General features: G+C 41.1%; 1 protein-coding gene across 4 annotated transcripts in view; it reads right to left on the bottom strand.

Annotated features, from left to right (window-relative positions):
• Window positions 1-393: 393 nt before the first annotated feature.
• The window catches only part of TOX2 (TOX high mobility group box family member 2), a 107,106-nt gene continuing 86,078 nt past the window's right edge, over window positions 394-21,421 (bottom strand). For all 4 annotated transcript variants that reach the window (XM_075847040.1, XM_075847039.1, XM_075847042.1 and 1 more), the window contains 6 exons: window positions 8,979-9,218; window positions 8,328-8,555; window positions 5,645-5,725; window positions 4,715-5,110; window positions 3,704-3,834; window positions 394-1,341 (listed from right to left, as the gene is read on the bottom strand). In XM_075847040.1, coding sequence (XP_075703155.1) covers window positions 1,305-1,341; window positions 3,704-3,834; window positions 4,715-5,110; window positions 5,645-5,725; window positions 8,328-8,555; window positions 8,979-9,218 — 1,113 coding nt within the window. In that variant the 3' untranslated portion in view covers window positions 394-1,304. The remainder of the gene's footprint in view (window positions 1,342-3,703; window positions 3,835-4,714; window positions 5,111-5,644; window positions 5,726-8,327; window positions 8,556-8,978; window positions 9,219-21,421) is intronic.

Here is a 21,421-nt window from a genome sequence, read left to right as displayed (position 1 = left end):
GGCATCAACTCCTCCTCCTCACATGCACTCTGCGCTGTGAGGAGGAGGAGATAGAGCGCAAGCGCCGGGAAACCCGGCCATCACTCGGAACACATTCCGGTGATGGCCGTGTAATACCCGGCCCCATAGACTTCTATGGGAGCCGGGCGGCCGGGTGTCCGGGCAAAGATAGAGCATGTCCTATTTTTTGACGGCCGGATTTTCCTGCCGTCAAAAAATCGGTCGTGTGAATAGCCCCATTAGGGGTCTATTATTCCTAATGCAGCCGGGTGCCGGCCGATTTATGAACGGCCGGCACCCGGCCGGGAAACCCTGCCGTGTGAATGAGGCCTTAACCTTTAAGATTAGGACACATTATATTACTCAAAAAAACAGAAACAAACACAGTATAAGTCCCGTTTTTCAAATGTTTTTATTAAAAAGAAAAGTCAAATAAGCAGTTGTGAAACAAAATGAATATTCCGACTGCACATGAATTCAGCGCAGGTCGAAACATAAAAAAGCAGTTTTATTATTATATCAGAAATCCGCTTTGTGTCTTTTTCTTCTCATAAATAAAATTATTGTCAACAATTTAGAATTAGGTGAAATTATGACTGAAAAAAATAGAATAAGTTTATGACTCCTCACAGATAGAAATCATTTTCATACTGTAAAAATAAAAAAAGGAAAAAAAGAACAAAAATTTGGCAGTATTTTACACATCCTATGTATAACTAAAAAATGTGCTACAATTAATATAAAATGCTTTTACTATAAAGTAAGCTACTCCTTTTATTTCTATACACAAAGAAAATTGTAAAGATGTCTTGAGCACAGTCCTAAACCACATGATAAATCTACTTACAACTATTCAACAAATTATATTTTTCATACTTTTATTTTTTTTATCACATTTTCCATGTTTTTGTATATTTGCACATTTTATTTAGGTATTTGTTGTTTTCCACTTATAAGAAGTATTGTTTGGTTTTGGTGGGGGTGGGGTAATTTCAAATATACAATATTAACAAACCTCTTTACATATTTTATATGCCTGGATGAACTCATCCCCATGCTTTCCATAGCAAATATGGTGGCCACAAGAGGTGTCTCTTTTGTTCTTTAGAAGTTATGGGAGCTTGGTTTCTTGCCTTCACCAAGTTTATCTGCAAACCAAGCCAATTCTTTAAAGCTTGCGAAGAACGAACCACTTAAGTTTGCTTTTCTTGGTGACTGTGCCATCCTTCTTCTAGATGTCCAGTGCTGTAGACTCTCTGAAATGTCCATTCCTTCAGCCTTCATTTACAAGTTTGTTTGTGGTTCTAGGTGAGGTAGAGAGACTTGTCTCCTGGCAGAGTACTTAAAGAAAGCAAGAGAGACTGGTTTCAGATTTTGGGTTGAAAGTCTAGTCCTCACTATCTAAACTTGTTTGAGAACAAAAAATTATATTTTCCACATTATTCTGAGCACTAAGTACAGTATGTCTCTTATTTACAATGTGGCGGGATGTCAAACCGTTTCTTGCTATGTTATCTACCTTGGGTTTAATGGGGTTGTCCTGGATTAAATCCTTTTTTAGTATGTTACTACAAAAATATTAAGCCCTTACCGACATTTGACATAACTGTACATCATAGTCAGTAGGGGGAGGCGTATGGAGTGGGTGAATGGCGTTAAAAAAAAACGCAAAAAAAGCAAACCGCCAGAATTCCTGTTTTTTGGTCACCTTAGATCCCAAACAAAAATGTAATAAAAAGTGATCAAAAAGTTCTATGTACCCCAAAATGGTACCAATAAGAACTACAGCTCACCTAACAAAAAAAGACCACACCACTTTATCGAAGGAAAAAAAAAAAAGTTATGGGTTTCAGAATATGACGACAAAAAATTATTCGTTTTTCAATAAATGGTTTTCTTGGGGGGGAAAAGTAGTAAATCATAAATATATATATATATATATAGTAGTTCCGTAATGGTATTGACCCGCATAATAAAGTTAACTTCGCGTTTTTATGGCACGGTGAACGTTATAAAAACGAAACCCAAAAAATAATGGAAAATCTTATTTTCTATTCCACTTCACAAAGAATTTCTTTGCGTTTTCATTACATTATATTATATGGTACAATAAATGGTGCCGTTAAAAAATCCTCCAACTCATCCCGCAAAAAACAAACCCTCATAAGGCTATGTCGACAGAAAAATAAAAAAAGTTATGGCTTTTGGAAGACGGGGAGGAAAAAACGAAAAAGAAAAAATGAAAATATCTGCGGCGGCAAGGGGTTAGCATTCTAATGCATTTGTATTAGTTCTGTATGCCGGGGGAGCGCTGAAGAAGCCTAGTTACCACTCTGTGCACTCAACCTGAACATTCCCCCACTCCATATATTGCGCATTTCCATATAGCAAGGCATTGTAAGGCTGAGCCACGACTGCACTTATTCCGACTTGCCAGATACTAAAAAAATATTGAATCCTGAAAACCCCTTATGCAGTGTGCATGGACTGAAAGTAAAAGTAGTGCGTTAAAAATATAAAATTGTGGCCTACTATAGGTGGTCCTAGCTATAGGAGGGGCCCAATGGCAATTCTGAGAAATAGTAGCAGTAGTACGAATGTGTCAGTTGGTAGGACCGTGGTACATTTTATAATTGGGCCTTGAAGCTATGGCTGTGCTCCTATTTTTTATTTCATATGTGCCAAATAATAAAATGATAAGAAGATAATGAATAATATTTTTATGTACGGTTATGGTTGAAAAGTAGAATGTATTAAGTAAATGGGCCTCATTTCTCAAAATTGTCTACTACAGCACCCAATCACAGCTCGGCTTTAATTGCTGAAACTGCTGTGGAAGAACTGAAATCTGTACTGTGATTGGTTGTAATTGGTAACAAGGCCAATTTTTCATTAGAGGGTTTTGATAAATGAAGCCTATTGGGGCAGATTTACTAAGAGTGTCTTAAATTTTCGTCAACTTAAAATTAGACTAGATGCGCCACATTTATCACAATGATTTGGTGCCTTTAGACTCTTCAGTCCAGCTTTATACCACCTCTTGGTTGACTTACTTTAGTCCCCTTTTTTGCGCCAAAATGTTGGCGCAGTATGGTGCATATTAACATCTGTTCCGCATTTGCCTAAAATAATTTTCCCCAAAAAAGGGGTACAACACCAATAGTAAATTTGCCTCATTGTATTTAGCCAGCCATATTCCAATGTTACAAAAAGGGAGCGAAAACCTTCACATAATAAGTCTGTGATGTAATGCACCTACGGTAATTCACAATCTCTGTAGGCTCTAAAAGCAGAAATATTTTTTTTTCAATAATGAATTTTATGTTTTAATAGAATTTGAAATGAAGTAAAATAGTTTTGTTATTGTTACTGTCTTCAGACTTTCTGAAGAAAATCGAGGTTACATGTCTGATTTTAAAGATAGATAGGAAATGTATTTTCTGGAGACAAAGGTAAAACAATGATATAGATATCTTTTCAGATTAAAGTAGTAACATTTATGTAGTTAAAGCTATAAAAACATTCTGAAGAAAATCAGTCCTGGAAGAGAGCGAATTCTAAGAGATTTTTTTTACTTGCCTTGTGTAAAAACCAAGGCGTATGTTGTGAGAATTAATGGATTACAACGCAACCCCCAGTCATAACTGAACTTTTTGGATAGCTTAGAAAACATGTCAATCTTTGTCTACTTGGATAAACTCACCTGCAGTGGTTGATCCCACACTCTCTGCTGGGAAACTCATTATCCCACTCTGTGCTTCCAGGGGGATTGGAGGAAGCCGGGGATCGAGGGCCAACATTGTTTGAAAATTCTGATGGGTGGTGTGAGAAGTCCTAAGAAAAATTATAGAAAGGGGCAAGGGTTAGAATTGTTGGATATCAGGTCCAATGGCTTTGAGAAAATAAGGAGGAGGTAAAGAAGGAGGTTACCAGTAGAGGCTAAAAAAGGGGAACAATCAAAATGAGGCAGAGGAAGTGGTCTTAGGGCAGAGATCCGCAACCTTTTGTAGCTGACAAGCCACTTCATACGAAAAAATGGTGATGAGCCAAACTGGTTATTAATAGGATAAATTCTTAAAAATATAACCAAGTGATATGTTTCTTACCCTCCCTGGTGCCACTAGGGCATAATAGTATCTGCAGTTGCTAATAACTGGCAAACCACCTGCAGGTAGTCCAAGAGCCACATGTGACTCCCGTGCCACTGGTTGGGGAACATTGTCCTATAGAATCATTATTAATGTACTTAAAAGGGGATGTCCCACAAAACACATGTATCGCCCTATCTACAGCAGGGACCCCCGGTGATAACGAGAATGGGGACCGAAAGTCCCTCGAAGTGCTCCATGAAAATGGAGCGCATGTGCACATGCCTGACCAGCGCTCCATTCATTTCTATGGGACATTTGGGACCGCTGTCTCTGGCAGGTCCATAGAAATGCATGGAGCGCTGATCAGGCATACGCACAAGCGCTCCATTCTCATGGAGCACTTGAAGAAACTTTTGGTCCCGCAGCGGTCATACCCCCAGCGATCACACATGTATCCCCTATACTGTGGATATGGGATACATGTGTTTTGTGGGATAACCCCTTTAAGGTGAGTAGAAAGAAAAGAAGAACTAAGAACGGGACATAGGGATAGCTGATGATGGAAGAACTTGATAATTTCAAAAGAATCTGAAAGCATTCCAAGTGTATATTAACATTCTCACCTGTTGACCTGTGGGAGATGAACTCATAGGTGACTGTAGTCCAATGGATTGAGGAAGGATGGGTGGTTGTGGTCCTTGCTGCATATTGAGGGATTGATTAAGAAGAGAGCTGGAAGGGTGGCGCATGTGCTGGTGGAGGGGAGGGCTTATCTGGAAAGGAGGTGGAGGTGAGGCACTGATGCTGGGCAACATAGATTTGGCATTGAGGCTTCGGGAGAGACTTGGGTGAGGGTGATTGCGGTAACTTGGCAGGTCTGCAGGGGACAGAAACGAAGCCAGGCCTGGATATGGTGATGAAGATTGTGGAGGCATATTATACATGGACTGCTTTGGGAGAATCATTTTGGAGGGTTGGTTGGGTTGGGAGTTTTTCGTCTCTCCTTGGTCAGTGTAGCTCTAGGTTATAATAAAAATAATAGAAAATGTAAGTGCATGTGCATTAAACGCATATATATATATATATATATATATATATATATACAATGGGGTGAAGAAAACACAATATACTGGGGCTCATGTATAGAAATTATTATGGGTAAAACCTACAATTTTTGTCTGCATAGGATTTATGCTTGAAAACCAATATGTTACATGCTATCATATATTTTAAGTAGTAAACTGTATGAAGAAACATAACAATTGTGGACACAGCAGTTATGCTATATAATGTATAGGAAGCAAGCATCAACCACAATAAATAATACAACAGCAGTATAAATACCACATATAAAAAAAATTATTATAATGCAAACAGAATGTTCTTCAAGCCTTAAAAACGCTACAAATAAAAATGTGTAATATAATTCTAGCAATGTTTATACAAGTAAAGTCTGTAATATTGAACTGGAACATACTGTTTGCTTCTTAATATTGCGAGTTATTGGGGGGATATCCCCAGGGATGGATATTAATATTATTTCGGTCTGTTACCTTGGAAACCAGACTTGCTCTGTAGGCTGCAAGGGCCTTCAAATATTCCTTCTTGGCTGCTTCGGTCTTCCTTTTGTAGGCCTGCGATAAACACAATCGGTCATTAAAGGGGCAGGTACGTCTTAATATACTTTCTTTATTCCTGGGTGAAGTCATTATAAATTGGTTTGATTACTACTGCCATTACATAAATTACTTTTTCCAGAGGGCACGGAACATCCATTTTTTTTTAACATTTATATTATGAAGCAATAGAGAACCCACTTCATCTCAAACAGGTCAATACGATACCGGAGCGAATCCTACCATATAGCTATTATGTACAAACATGGACCAGCGTATTCATGGGATGAGTGAATTTATGCATGCCTGATATTATAAAGTTCCATTAACCATCTTTCATTGTGGAATGAACCATGACCTGGTCATATAATGCTTATATTCGAAAACCAATCATACTTTCGGCGTGCGCTTATATCTAATATTAGTCAATAGATGATAAATTCTGATTAAAATACACTGGAGAAAACATTGCATTGTATCCTCTATTCTATTATGGGCTGCTATGTACCATGAAGGTCAAGGATAAAACCAAATGGGCTGAGTTGCAGACAGGGCACCTGCAAAGCTACAATAGAGAGACCCTAATGTAGTATGTGACCTTAAATTATTAAGTGCTCACAGATATTAAAATGTACTTATAATTGCCTATACGCTTTAATGGAAGAGATCTACAGAAACCAGACTCAGTAGAAGAGAGTCCTTTAAATTGTCCTACAACAATCGCCACTGCACAAGGTTTCAACACTAACGCTTCTTATTTCATTCTTTACATTACTGAACGGAAAGCTACTCTACATACAAACACAATTCTAAGGGCAAATGTTTTCATGGCTGGGAAAGGTGCTTAATCCAGTTCCGTGATCTATCATTATAGTTCTCTGAGATGTGGTGTTGAATGTATTGTACTAGTATTCACCACTCGTCCTTCTCTTATGGAGTGTGTAGCAATAATCCTATGAGCTCTATGTATTATGTTAACCTTTTAAGCATGAAATGTACAATGTGTATCAGAATTAACCATATCTGCTCATAGATTCCTGAATGAATCTCGTTTCTAAGGAATTACAACCTTGCACTGGATCAGTAAACAGCAAAATACAAAAATACAAACTTGTAGTATTATTAAGATGTTTGTGTTGTATTTTAATTTGTCTAGTGATGAAATCTTACAATTATATTTATCTTACAATTATCAGCTTAGTTTTATCTTGAAGTACAGAGCTCTTCCCTGGGGCTCCCACAAAATGACCAATGGCCCTACTTATATGACCATAAAGCACCACACATATTTATCCAATTGTTTGGAGTAATGACTAGGCTGCAATGACGTTTCACTCATAGTGGCCGAACGTTATGTGACTGCATAATTCAGTGGCTGAATGATGTGGTGAAAATTCATACACAGTGATGTAATGTCCCATGAAGATGACAAACTGGTGGTTGGGGACAGATACTGGTGATTGGGGACAGAGGAAGGATTTGGATGGTGAGTTTAAGAGAATTTATTAATCTATTTTCTACAAGTTCCAAGGGATATTTTAAAAATCACTGAAACTCAGATAACCCTTGAAGCTGCCACTGAAAGCAAAAAAAATGACTTTCAAAATTTCCAATGGGTAGGACGCTCTTCCAATTATCTTGAGTCCCCCTTTTCATGGATCTATTAAACTCATAAACTTGCTAACAGCTTGCTGTTGACTCTTGAATGCATTTCCTATACAGATTTCTGGGTGGCTCATGAAGTCTGAGCTCAGTTATCAAGCACCAGCGGGGACCAAATGTTCTCTGATAGACAATACTGGCAGTACAGCCCCTCTCTTGCTCTGCCAGAGATACTGGCAGAGCAAGAGATGGGCTGAATTTCTACTATTTGCTTAGAGTTATACTTTAAGGAGACATTAGGTTTAGAAATGAATCGAAAAAATCCAGAAAGAAAACACCAATTTGTTCGTTTGCAAGGAATTCTGGAAGCTCACAGTCTTGTATACATTTCTTTTCAAGAAATTAAGGTCCATCAAGCCAGAGTCCTAGCCATGTTTATCTGGAATATCTGAAGGTACGAGGCTTAAGTAAAAGAAGTGGAAGAAGATTTCTGCAGCAAGCTGCCTCCCAGCCAGAGATAAAGCCGCATACACCCTGTAGAATTTACACAGCAGTTTGCTAACATGGCTGTAGCAGTGAAGGGGGGCGAATGTTGAGGAAAATATATAAATATATGTAGTGCTAAATCCTGTTTGCGTCAGGTCCGCGGGACTGACGGGTTCAGTGTCAGCGGGTCCGGCGTGTCTCTGACATGCAGGATCCACCTGTAATCTATCACATCTAAGTAACTTAGATGTGATAGATTACAGGTGGAGGACCCGCTGGCACTGAACCCATCAGGTCCGCGGGACTGACGGATTCAGGTCATAGCAAACGATACAGCTGCCCTGTATAGATAATACAGAGCAGCTGTATCTAAAAAAGTAAAACAAGTTTTTAATAAAGACTAATTAAAATGTTACACCAAACATACTGACTGATCTGTTTATATAAAAAATAAAAAATGCCCCTCAAAGGCATAGCTTTTAAACCTCATTATTTAAGATAAGCTGCAATTCATTAAGAAAAGCACACGCACTTGTTTTTGTTCTTCGCCCAGGCTATCCCACATAGAAGCAACAATTTTGGAAACGTCTCCAAATGTGGCATTGGGGTTCTGTCCCTTGATGGCCGCCTGTGTGTCCCTAAAAAATAGGGCATAGGCCGACACAGGTTTCTGTGGCTCATTTGGATCCTTCTTCTTCTTTTTCTTCTGGTTTTTGGGTTTTTTGCCAAGGTCAGCAGAAGGTCGTTTTTCTCCAGCAACCTGAAAAAGACATCAAATTTATGTAAAGTGGATTCATTAAATGTCATCACAAAGGGTGGTACCATTCGGCTGACTGGCTATTAAAAGGGGAAGGCCTACACACATGGCAAACCTATTTATATTGATTAATACAAGACTAAATACAAATGTGCGCTAGCCAAATAAAGTAATTATTTTGCCATCTGAAGAACTCTAAATATGCAAAGCTAATTATTTGGTTGCAGTGGTTAGTTACATTGAACAAGAACTAAGACCGTGACTTCAAGGGAGTGTACATTTATATTATTTATAAAATGGTGTGACATCATTTATATCTAGCCACTACAGTTTACATATATAAAGCAGTGCTTATTCTTTTTGTACTTCTAGAAGTTGCAGTACACATATGCCATTTGTGTGACTCCGCAATAAAGTATTACTTACCTTATAGTGGGAGTCTGTGTCCTCCTCCTGGGTGGAGCTAGAAGGTGAGGGCGTGGCTGATTTACTGCCAGGTGGAGAAGGTGATCCATGAGTAACTCCACTCCTCATTCCCATTTGGGAGATGAGCTGTGATTGGCTGAGTGCACTCATGTGACTGGGGAGCATTCCAGATCGGTTTATCAAGGAAACCTGATGGTTGGGATCATAGGAGGATCCTTCAGAGTGGACCAGCTCCTGTATCTGAAGAATAGAAATGAGAGTATGAGTAATGATGCAAAAAAAAAAAAGATGGAAAAGCACCTGGTTAACTGCTAGAACTCATACTGTTATTTATTATGTAGTGCAATATTTCATTATACAGGGCGGATCATAATCTACTTAATGCTTCCCAGGTCAGTCCCTATAATCTCTTCATCCTCGGATCCTTAGACTTCCAGATAAGCTTTTTGTGGATGGGAGTTCAACTCTAGAGATCTAAGGACATGCAGGAGCAGTATATTTAGTTCCAAAAATGGAATTGTATTCAATCCTATTGGATCAGGAAAGGCTTTCCTAATCTAACAGGACGTGATTCGATCCTGTCCTTGGCTCCAAATATACAGCTCCTGCACAGCGCATATTGCCATGTGCTTGGAGCCCTTCTCATATACAAATTTACAGAATTATTTAGAGATCCAACCATATTGATGACCAATCTCATATATTTGGAACCAGATCACTGTAAACTCATGAATATTGCTTGTCCATGCATGGGTATAGCAAAAAATCGGCCATAAATTCTCTTACTGACATTAACCAGGAGTTTATTTACATATATAAAGTTATGGTAAATGTCCCTCACTGCCATAATCCATCTCTATCAGTTCACATGCTGCATGCATTGCTTTCAAGAATCATGACTTTAATTGTCAATTAACAACCCATTAGACAACCTGATGGAGCCACAAAGAGACGTGTAGTGGGGGACTCATACACAATCCAGCTGGTTAGTGTCATTAACAGGGAGTGGTCTCAGAATTATTAAATGACAGCATGGTGTATGAGATGTTACCAGTAGGAGATGTCGTCTAAAGACACAAGCAGTCATATGTGGAAGAGAACATTAGATTGTTTATCTCCCTAGCGATTCATCTCAGACACCTGGACATTATATAACAAAAATTAAACTCAATAGAAAGTTAGCACCCAAAATCTATTGTGGTTGGTAACACACGTATGTTGTCTAATGCCACGTTTCTCTAACCATAGGTTTTACGTTTGTAAAAGCCGTGTGTATGGACCCTATATGGTGCGATATGGAGAGACGCTTCTGCCCGCTGGGCGGTACAGTTGCCGTGTCAACTGTATGATGCCTGGAGAGTATCAAGCACGGGTCCAATTTTAATTAGTAGGTCCTGTGCACGATAGTCCCTGGGCATCCTACAGTTGCTACGGAAAATGCACTGCCCACCGTGGCTTAGGTTCACGCTCCGTTGACGCTGGGTGGTGGCAATTTAACTTTTTTGGGAACATAACAGGTCCTCTTTAAGTGATCCTTTATCTATAATCGATCACATAGTCAGTTACTGTAGATTACATGAAATGACTTCACATTAAGATTTGTTTGAGTTTCGAAATATGAAAAATATTCATCCTAAGTATTGGTCATGTTAATGCAAATATGATTGTGTAACATCGTAGTAGAAATTCATCACAGGTCTTAGCTCACTTTAGCTTGAGCTCTACGGAAGCATCTGCTGTGAGAGGTTTCCATCCAAGTCAGTCATACAACTCTACATTACTGGAAACCTGTGCTACTACTATGCCAGCGTTATGGAATAGTGACCATTCCCATTTACAGTACTTTTCTATAGCCTCAACCACAACCATCATGAAACTTTGTGTGTCCAAAGTCAAAGTGTTGCCGAAGCCTTACAGTTGGCCTATTCAGCTGTCAACCCACTGGCTGGGCACCTTAATCTCAAGCCAATGGTATAGTCATTCATTTTCCTTTTTTCCTAAAAATTGAGAGTGACAACATTTTTACAATATTATTTGATCCCTAAAGTATGGAAATAACAGATAGGTAGCCCTCCTGTATGAATTATTTGGACGGACCTAAACTAATTAACTCCTATTTGCAATTTAATTACCTGCGGCATTAATTTTCCCTGCTAGGAGCAATTTATATGTAGCATTTTCTAAATTAAAATATCCGTCTACAAACTCTCGGTGTAATAGAGATTTCTTTCCTGTAAGCTGGAGCTGTCTGTGTGTAGAGTAATGTCTGCTTACACACAGGTGCCCAGCTGCTATTGTTAAACCAGCAAGCATTTAATTGAAACAAACGACCATAATAATGGTACATTATCTCTGCAGGCTTGAAGCCATAACAGTTTTAATTATTGAGTTAGGAGTCAAACTAATTTATCCGTTAAAATAACAGAAGTGCCTTTGCTTGCTCTGATCAGCTTATTAGAAGTGGGAATATCAGGGGAACAGTGGGACAAGACTGCGAGACAAATAGGGACTTGTTCTTCCATTCATGAGATGCATGATAATTTTTAGGACGGAGAATAATTATATTAGCTGGATTAGACTGGTCTAAGACTGATAAAGAACATACAAGTCCAGCATTGCCAGAGTGGCGGTAAGGTTGTCCGGACCACGCGGTAAGGTTATCCGGACCAGGCGGTAAGGTTGTACAGACCAGAGACATGGCGTAATAAATTATGTTGTTTTGCTAGAGATGTGTAATCTGTGGTCACTATGCAAGTAAAGGTTACTTATAGTAATATCAGGGATGTGTAAAGATGATGTGGAGTCCAATAGCAGCGATAAAAATTAAGCCCCCTTTTAGGAGCTGTTTGGCACCACCAGACTCCTAACCACCTGTTACAGGATGTCCTGGAGCCCCCATCCCATTTTCATCACTCGAGTAGATTGCGAACTTTGCAGCACTTGTGGAAACCAAATGCCTTTGCAGGTTCTCACCACCCATTTAAATGGGGACAAGACAAGCTAGGAATGGCCCCCTCTCTCCAGATGTCCTATAAAAGTAGCATAGGCTGGATCTATGGCCCATACACCCTTTAATAATAATATGGTCATGGTAAATCAAAGAGACATGTATGAACATGCAATAAATATTCCATTTATTGGACACTTTTTGTCTTCATGGTGCTGACGAAACAAAGGCTAGAATCAAAGGCTTGTAACTTTTTGCTCTGTGCTCTGTCAATCTGTACAGAGGGATATGTTCCTGTATGAAGCAATCTTTAACAGACTGCCTCTCCCTGGACCGAAGCCTAATGTGTTTGGACAGATGGACTGTCCAGCTGAATCTAGAATGTTTAGGAGGCATGCCGCCTCTCATCACGAACTAGTGATCCCCTCACTAGTAAGGCCTCCTCACAGCTTGAGAAGCAATTTTCGGGATAAAAGAGATATCCCACCCAAAACTAGTAATGGAGTAAAACAAAGCACCTGGCTCAGATCCTCAACTGAAGACCCCTGTGTTGTAGCTATGACCTGCTCCTTATGTATTTGAGACACGTTATGAATAAATAGACTAGAGGTCCTCTTCTCCTTGATGACCTATCAACCACAGTGAGCATACACAGGGGATAATTGTAGGAAAACACACAAACCTCTTGGACCCCGGATTAATACCCCAGTTTCGCCTCCGTTTATGGTTCTTGGTTAAAAATATAGATTTGCTGTAACTCATGAGTCATGATGATGTCAAGGGTCGAGAACGATAAAAATACTCAACCCAACTAATAGACAGACATATTCTCTTATATATGTGCAAAAACTAACAGAACGCTGAAACATGCACAACCAGTAAATGTTATATCTGCCTGGTTTATACAGAAAACAATGAGATTTGTGAGCTTTGCCTTAACATAATATAATCTGATCTTTATGGTCATTGCAATTCTTCTTGAGTACTATTTACAAAATGGATCAATAAGTAGAAATCCAGTGAGAAAATATAATGCATTTACAAGAATAGAATTAGACTTCGTGGACATACATATATATATATATATATATATATATATATATATATATATATATATATATGTACATGCAGCAGAGCTGAATTTGTCTTTTACCTGCAGTGTTAAGAAATTACACATATAACAATCTCAGCTGTACTACAATGGCAAATTAAGCTCTACTACATCTGTATATATTCATATATAAAATACATTACAATATTTGACTCTATTCCCTACCTTTAGTTAGAAGAGCAATTTAAGAGTGTACTCTGACCAGATTAGAGCCACAATACCAGGATGTCATCAGTTCTATGGTGATCTAAGTCTAGTTCTGTAGAACCACGGGAGGTCTAGGTAATGTGCTTGTAATACGGCTGATAAAATGCAGCCACAGTTGTCCCAGAATCAAAATTTATCTCCTGTCCACAGAATAGGTTATCATTTTCTGATCGCTGGGGGCCCCACAGCTGGAAATGCGAGAAAGGGGCTCCTGAACCACAAGAACCTCCTCACTGCAACGCCCCCCTCCACTCACTGAGGAGGAGCTTGAAGAATGTCTATGAGAATGACGGAGATAGCCGAGCGCTTTACTCAGCTGTTTTCTGTCATTACCATAGACTTTGATTGGAGCAGCAGCACGCATGCTTGACCGCCACTCCATTCAATGTCCTCCTCACTGCAGTTGAGCAGTGTCCTCGAACAGTTCAGGACCCCCGTTCTCAAGATCGGCTGGCCGCTTCTGTCAATAGTTCATTGCTGTTATCCCCCTACTAAACTCCTCCTCCGACTGTAAATAATGGTCTGCAAACATTTCACGGCTTCTATGGTAATTATCCAGCATTCTCGTACATATCTCTTGTTATGCCCACCCACCACTGAAAACAGGCCCGCCCTGTGTGCCGAAATCTCGTCTGAGATAGAGCGCATGCGCCCGTCATGTATGATCCGACACCCTTCCCTGCTTCGTCCGGGCCTCAAATCCAGTTATTGTGCATGTGCCATGGTGTCCCGTTGTGCGCATGCACCAGAATAGGACATTGATGTGCAAGCACGGAATTTCGTGTGTACTGGGGGAGGTGAGGAGCTGTCAATCAAAAGTAAGGAGGCGGGGGTTAACTCGAAAAGACTTGAGGAATGAAGATATGACTCTATTCAAATGAATATATGACTCTTTTATGCTCATTAGCAAACTGAACCGGAACACTAAAAAACTGAATAAGGTACAGAGCCGACTTAGAAGACAATTATAGGTTACATAAAAATTATTTTTCACCCACTTCCACCACTTTTGCTGGTTTAATAGGTGAAATGCTGGTGACAGGTTCCCTTTAATCTTTGGAGAAGCACAGCTCTTTTGTAGACTATGAAATGGGACTGTGCTGTTTAAATTAGGACTGTTGAAAGGTCTCTCTGACCATGTATAAAAATGAATCTTGTTATTTATATTATAATTATATTGTATACCACATTATAGCCTGCATTGCGGCACCATTGTATACGTCTGACATATAGGCAAATGTAGTGTGAGCATAGATTTAGATGCAGTTTGGTGAATCCTGAACAGTGGAATAATATAGTAAGGTATAAAAAGACCAAGCAAATTGTCCAAAACAAGGCTTTAGAGATCCCTTCATTCAGGGAGTCTAGTGGACAAGTGAATGAGGTAAGGAGATGTGATTAGTACTTTATAAAGAAGTTCTATATTCAGAATGGACTAGTGGATGATTTCATAGGTTAAGAGACACTTTTATCCTTACCCTTTAATAAAACATGTGCATGGATCGGTTAAAGTTACTGATCGAGTTGAATAACCCTTTCAGTGGCCCTCACTCAGAGCTTCATGCTCCATTGTATGTTCCTCCTGGCATTCATGTGTGCCTTTCTTTGGGCAAGAAAATGACTTGAGTTGCTGAGTAAGCTCTTTTTGCGTGGCACTATAAGGGCTGATTTGTTGTGCTGTCACCATTTGACCACTTTGCTTATTAACGTACGAGGAAAAGCCCACTTTCATTGAAGTCACTCCTGTCTCGCCGAGCACAATCTGTATTCTCCCCGGGAAATATTCGAGCCTAATTGCCTGACGCGGTAACCACTGTAAATTTGGCAGCTTTTCAAACACATGCAGAGTGATATTTTAATTACCCTATTAATATATACACACTGTTTTGCACAGTCAACCTCTCCAATGGCGTCAGACAAATGTTTTACTTAATGAACTGACTCATTAGAAAAGAAGTTTGAAATTCTTTTTATCAGCTTCTACTATATTGTGTCTGCCAAAAGCTGCTCCTGAAACGGTTGTTTCGCGCTCCAAGATAATGAGCCTTCATGTTTCTTTCGCAGCTGCAAGACAATATTTCAACCTGAATTCTCAGGTTCACCAGTGTTTATATCAGCTTATCTCAGATCGGATTGGAAGGACAGATTCTGGCACAAGGGAAACATTTAGAAGTATATGTCTTGATGATGATCTCGTACAGACATTACTAGTGCTTGGACAAAAAACACATGAGTGCTCTACTCAGACTAGTTACTAGTACAGGTCCGTAATATAAACCCATATGGAGTCTGCGTGCCACCAAACCAGGTCCATTCACATGCCAATGCCGTGTGCATTGACCCTAAGGTTGGGTTCAGGTTATTTTGGGGTTATAGAATGGCAGGCAGTGAAGACATTGGAGAACATGTTAAAATTTTAGTTATGACTATTTAGATGTGAATCCGCACAAAGTATACAGATCCACCCATGGATAGGGGAAACTTTTTGATTCTGGCATAACCCCTTTAATATTTTGGTTGTCCTTGGTTTTCTTTGGAGCAATTGTGTCCAAACATTAAAGGGGTATTCCCATTTTATAACGAGATAGCATATCCCTAGGATATGCCATGACTTAATGATCGATGGGGTCCAACCTTTGGAACTCCCTGGACAATCCTGAGAGTAAAGAAGATGCAGCGCTGATTTAGGGCTGTGTCCCCTTCACTGTTTTTCCCTGCACAGCGGTGCCCAGGCCCCCCGCTGTGGTTGGAGCACAACCTATTCTACCGCTGTGCAGGGAAAACGTAGAAGGAGACACAGCGCTAAATCTGTGGTGCTGCCCCTTAATTCAGAGACCCTAACCGTTCATAAACTGATAGCATATCCTAGAAATATGGCATCACGTTATAAGATGGGAATACCCCTGTAAAGAGAATGTCTGTCTGTATTCTGCAGCTATTTCATCTATTGATTGTGGCACTATTAGTTTTATCTTGAAGCCAGAGGTTGTCACAACGCCAACCCCGTTAATAACATTGTAGGTCAGAGATGGGATATTACTTCAGTTCCACAGATTCTTCGTTATCAATCCCTTCCCAATACCACCCCAGTATCCTTCTAGTTCTGCTCTGGCTCTTGCTGTACTATTAATGAAGGTGTAAATAATTATTGGAATATGTAACCATGAAAGGTGCATTTGACCCAACAGATTTTGAGGGTTGTTTGGGTTAAGTTATAGTGATCACACATGTATGTATATATATATATATATATATATATATATGTATATGTATATATATGTTAAGGATGTGCCAGGCACAGCTTCTGTATCTACGCCCATAGGTAATCAGTCTGCACCTGCTTCTATGCCTGTGAGACTCACTCCATCTTCCACCACTCAGGATGGCAGGCTTAGGAGTGGGAGAGCCTATCACAGCCTGGCCAGGCTGAGCTAGCTCCCGCCCTCTGTCTATTTATACCTGAGGAGGTGAACACGCTACCTGAGTTTGTTCTGGACTTCGCTGATGTTTTCTCTAACGAGGCCTCCGAAGTGTTACCTCCTCATAGAGAATACGATTGCGCTATCGATTTGGTACCAGGAGCTAAGCTCCCTAAGGGTAGGATATTTAATCTCTCTTGTCCCGAACGTGAAGCCATGAGAGAGTATATCCAGGAATGCCTGGCCAAGGGTTACATTCGCCCCTCTACTTCTCCGGTAGGTGCTGGCTTCTTCTTCGTAGGGAAGAAGGATGGTGGTCTTAGGCCATGCATTGACTACCGTAACTTGAATAAGGTCACTGTAAGGAACCAGTATCCCCTTCCTTTGATTCCTGATCTCTTTAATCAGGTTCAGGGGGTCCAATGGTTCTCTAAGTTTGATCTACGGGGGGCGTATAACCTTATCCGCATCAAAGAGGGGGATGAGTGGAAGACTGCGTTTAACACACCCGAAGGTCATTTCGAATACCTCGTCATGCCCTCTGGGTTGTGTAATGCTCCCGCTGTCTTCCAGAATTTCATAAATGAGATTTTAAGAGATTACCTGGGGGTATTTCTTGTAGTGTACCTTGATGACATACTTGTGTTTTCAAAGGACTGGTCCTCCGACATTGAGCATGTCAGGAAGGTGCTCCAGGTCCTTAGGGAAAACAAACTGTTTGCGATGACCAAAAAATGTGTGTTTGGGGTGCAGGAGATACCATTTTTGGGTCAAATTCTCACTCCTCATGAATTCCGCATGGATCCCGCCAAGGTCCAGGCTGTGGCGGAATGGGTCCAACCTGCCTCCCTGAAGGCGTTACAGTGCTTCTTGGGGTTAGCTAATTATTACAGGAGATTTATTGCTAACTTCTCGGTCATCGCGAAGCCTCTTACGGATCTCACTCGCAAGGGTGCTGATCTCCTCCGCTGGCCTCCTGAGGCTGTCCAGGCTTTTGAGGTCCTTAAGAAGTGCTTTATCTCGGCCCCGGTGTTGGTTCAGCCCAACCAAATGGAGCCATTTATCGTGGAGGTTGACGCGTCCGAGGTGGGAGTGGGGGCTGTCTTGTCCCAGGGTACCAAGTCCCTTACCCATCTCCGTCCCTGTGCCTACTTCTCCAGGAAGTTTTCGCCCACTGAGAGTAACTATGATATTGGCAACCGCCATTAAATGGGCATTTGAAGAGTGGCGCCACTTCCTGGAGGGGGCTAGGCACCAGGTAACGGTCCTTACCGACCACAAGAATCTGGTTTTCCTAGAATCTGCCCGGAGGCTAAACCCGAGACAAGCTCGATGGGCGTTATTTTTTACCAGATTCAACTTTTTGGTTACCTATAGGGCTGGGTCTAAAAATATTAAGGCCGATGCACTGTCGCGTAGCTTCATGGCCAGCCCTCCTTCGGAGGAAGATCCTGCTTGTATTTTGCCTCCAGGTATAATCATTTCCTCTATTGATTCTGATTTAGTTTCTCAAATTGCTGCTGATCAAGGTTCAGCTCCCGGGAACCTTCCTGAGAACAAGCTGTTTGTTCCCCTGCAATTCCGGCTAAGGGTACTTAGGGAAAATCATGACTCCGCACTATCTGGTCATCCAGGCATCCTGGGTACCAAGCACCTCATTGCCAGAAACTATTGGTGGCCTGGGTTGCCTAAAGACGTTAAGGCCTACGTCGCCGCTTGTGAGGTTTGTGCTAGGTCCAAGACTCCCAGGTCCCTACCAGCGGGCTTACTACGTTCTTTGCCCATTCCCCAGAGACCTTGGACCCATATCGCCATGGATTTTATCACCGATTTGCCTCCATCTCAAGGCAAGTCGGTGGTGTGGGTTGTAGTAGACCGCTTCAGTAAGATGTGCCACTTTGTGCCCCTCAAAAAACTACCCAATGCTAAGACGTTAGCTACCTTGTTTGTCAAACACATCCTACGTCTCCATGGGGTCCCTGTCAATATTGTTTCTGACAGAGGGGTACAATTTGTTTCTTTGTTTTGGAGAGCCTTCTGTAAAAAGTTGGAGATTGATCTGTCCTTCTCCTCTGCCTTCCATCCTGAAATTAATGGCCAAACTGAGGGGACTAATCAGTCTCTAGAACAATATTTAAGGTGTTTTATCTCTGACTGTCAATATGATTGGGTCTCATTCATTCCCCTCGCCGAATTTTCCCTTAATAACCGGGTCAGTAACTCGTCAGGGTCTCCCCCTTTTTCTGTAATTTTGGGTTTAATCCACGGTTCTCCTCCATTTCAGTTCCAACAATCCCGAGGTAGATGTCGTTCATCAGGAACTGTGCACAGTCTGGGCCCAGGTTCAGAAGAACCTAGAGGCGTCCCAGAGCATACAAAAAACTCAGGTAGATAGAAGACGTTCTGCTAATCCCTTGTTTATGGTCGGGAATCTGGTGTGGCTATCGTCAAAGAACTTGCGCCTTAAAGTCCCGTCCAAGAAGTTTGCTCCCCGGTTTATAGGGACGTACAAGGTCATTGAAGTCCTCAATCCTGTCTCCTTCCGACTGGAGTTGCCCCCGTCTTTTCGAGTACACGACGTGTTTCATGCCTCCCTCCTTAAACGCTGCTCCTCGTCCTTGGCTCCCTCGAGGAAACCTCCTGTCCCCATTCTCACCCCTGAGGGGGTAGAATTCGAGGTGGCCAAGATTGTGGACAGCAAGATGGTCCAAGGCTCCCTCCAGTACCTGATCCATTGGAGAGGATACGGGCCTGAGGAAAGGACTTGGGTACCCGCCCGGGATGTTCACGCTGGGGTATTGGTCAAGAGGTTCCACCTTCGTTTCCCCAATAAACCAGGTCCATCTAGAAAGGGTCCGGTGGCCCCTCATAAAAGGGGGGGTACTGTTAAGGATCTGCCAGGCACAGCTTCTGTATCTATGCCCATAGGTAATCAGTCTGCACCTGCTTCTATGCCTGTGAGACTGACTCCATCTTCCACCACTCAGGATGGCAGGCTTAGGAGTGGGAGAGCCTATCACAGCCTGGCCAGACGGAGCTAGCTCCCGCCCTCTGTCTATTTATACCTGCCTTTCCTGTTCCTCCTTGCTTGTGATTCTTCTTGTTTGGTTTCCTGGACCTGCTGCAGCTTCTTTGACTATTTGACCCTGCTTCATATTGACCCTGGCTTACTCTCCTGCTCTGCGTTTGGTACCTCGTACGCTCCTGGTTTGACTCGGCTTGTTCACTACTCTCCTGCTCTGCGTTTGGTACTTCGTACACTCCTGGTTTGACTCGGCTCGTTCACCACTCTTGTTGCTCACAGTGTTTCCGTGGGCAACTGCCCCTTTTCCCTTGCTTCTGTGTACCCTTGTCTGTTTGTCTGTCGTGCACTTATTGAGCGTAGGGACCGTCGCCCAGTTGTACCCCGTCGCCTAGGGCGGGTCGTTGCAAGTAGGCAGGGACTGAGTGGCGGGTAGATTAGGGCTCACTTGTCTGTTTCCCTACCCCCATCATTACAATATATATGTATATATATATATATATATATATATATATATATATATATATATATATATATATATATATAAAAGACGCTTTAGAAGTATCTATCAAGTATCTATTAAATAAACAGGTTGAGTTTTAGCTTTTTTTTCTTGAGCCATTCTCATGACCTGGTCTTCTCTTCCATTAGCCTCAGCGTGGTCTACATACTGGTTGATACCACATGCTGAATGTTAAATCTGCTTAGTTATTCAGTAATACAGGAGCAGAGTATCCATTCCACTGCTCTAAGTTTACCGGAAGTGTTTCAAAATTATTTTTAATTTCTATGTGACCTTAGAGGCGAATTGCAAATTACCATATCAAAATCACTGCGATCTGATCACAATATCTTGATGATATTGAATAAAAAATTAGATTGTACGTATGAATGGGGTAAATCTTGAGTCTTCGCTTACCTTTAGCGCTCATATATACAGGCATATTACAGCTCCACAGAAACTCTATCACTCTAGAAAATATAGCAGTCTGTGGGGCCATCGTGAACCTGAGTTATACAGGGATTTAAGCAGGGGACGTATCAAACAGAATGCAACAAAAAAAAAATGGTGGCATGTTCCATTGGATACTGTATCAAGAGGGTATTGTCACGTAATACAGTGCTGTATAGCGGCATACCTATAACTCCGTAGAACAGAGTTGTAGAGACTTGTGCACATGGTCTGTCCACATGGCGCTGCTGTGTGTATGAGGCCTAAGGCCTTGTGTAAAAAGTTAGCAGTGGATCTTTCTTTCTTTTATACTGTTTCTCTATTTTGTACCTAATCCTGGTTTTGGATGCATCAAAAACTCCACCAAAACGGTCCTATTTGAATAAGACCTAACAGTAAGCTGTGGCAAGGTCTTTTGAAATAAGAAGGGTAGGGTTTTTCCTGAAGGTATGGATAAAATACCATAACCTTTAAGGAGCCAAAGAAACTGGAGTTGATTTTAATTTGGCATTAAGACAATTTATAGACATCAAATAAAAAAATATTACAGCTAAAAAAAGTAAAAAAGTTAACACATTTCTAGATGCTTTAAATACCTGACTATATTGGGATTCTCCAGCTTTGTGTTAATGTTTAATGGGGTTTTCCCACAATTCCCATTTTCCATCTATACTCAGAATAGGTAATAAATGTCTGTTCACTGGGGTCCCCTCCACCAATCACTAGAACGATGGGGGCCCAAGTCCCCATTCTCTGCACTACGTGACTGCAGTGATAAGTACTTT

Source organism: Rhinoderma darwinii, chromosome 13 (assembly GCF_050947455.1).
Source record: "Rhinoderma darwinii isolate aRhiDar2 chromosome 13, aRhiDar2.hap1, whole genome shotgun sequence".
Classification (NCBI taxonomy): Eukaryota; Metazoa; Chordata; class Amphibia; order Anura; family Rhinodermatidae; genus Rhinoderma; species Rhinoderma darwinii.
Note: the sequence above shows the minus strand (reverse complement) of the source record. Positions and strands in the feature narration are given on the sequence as shown.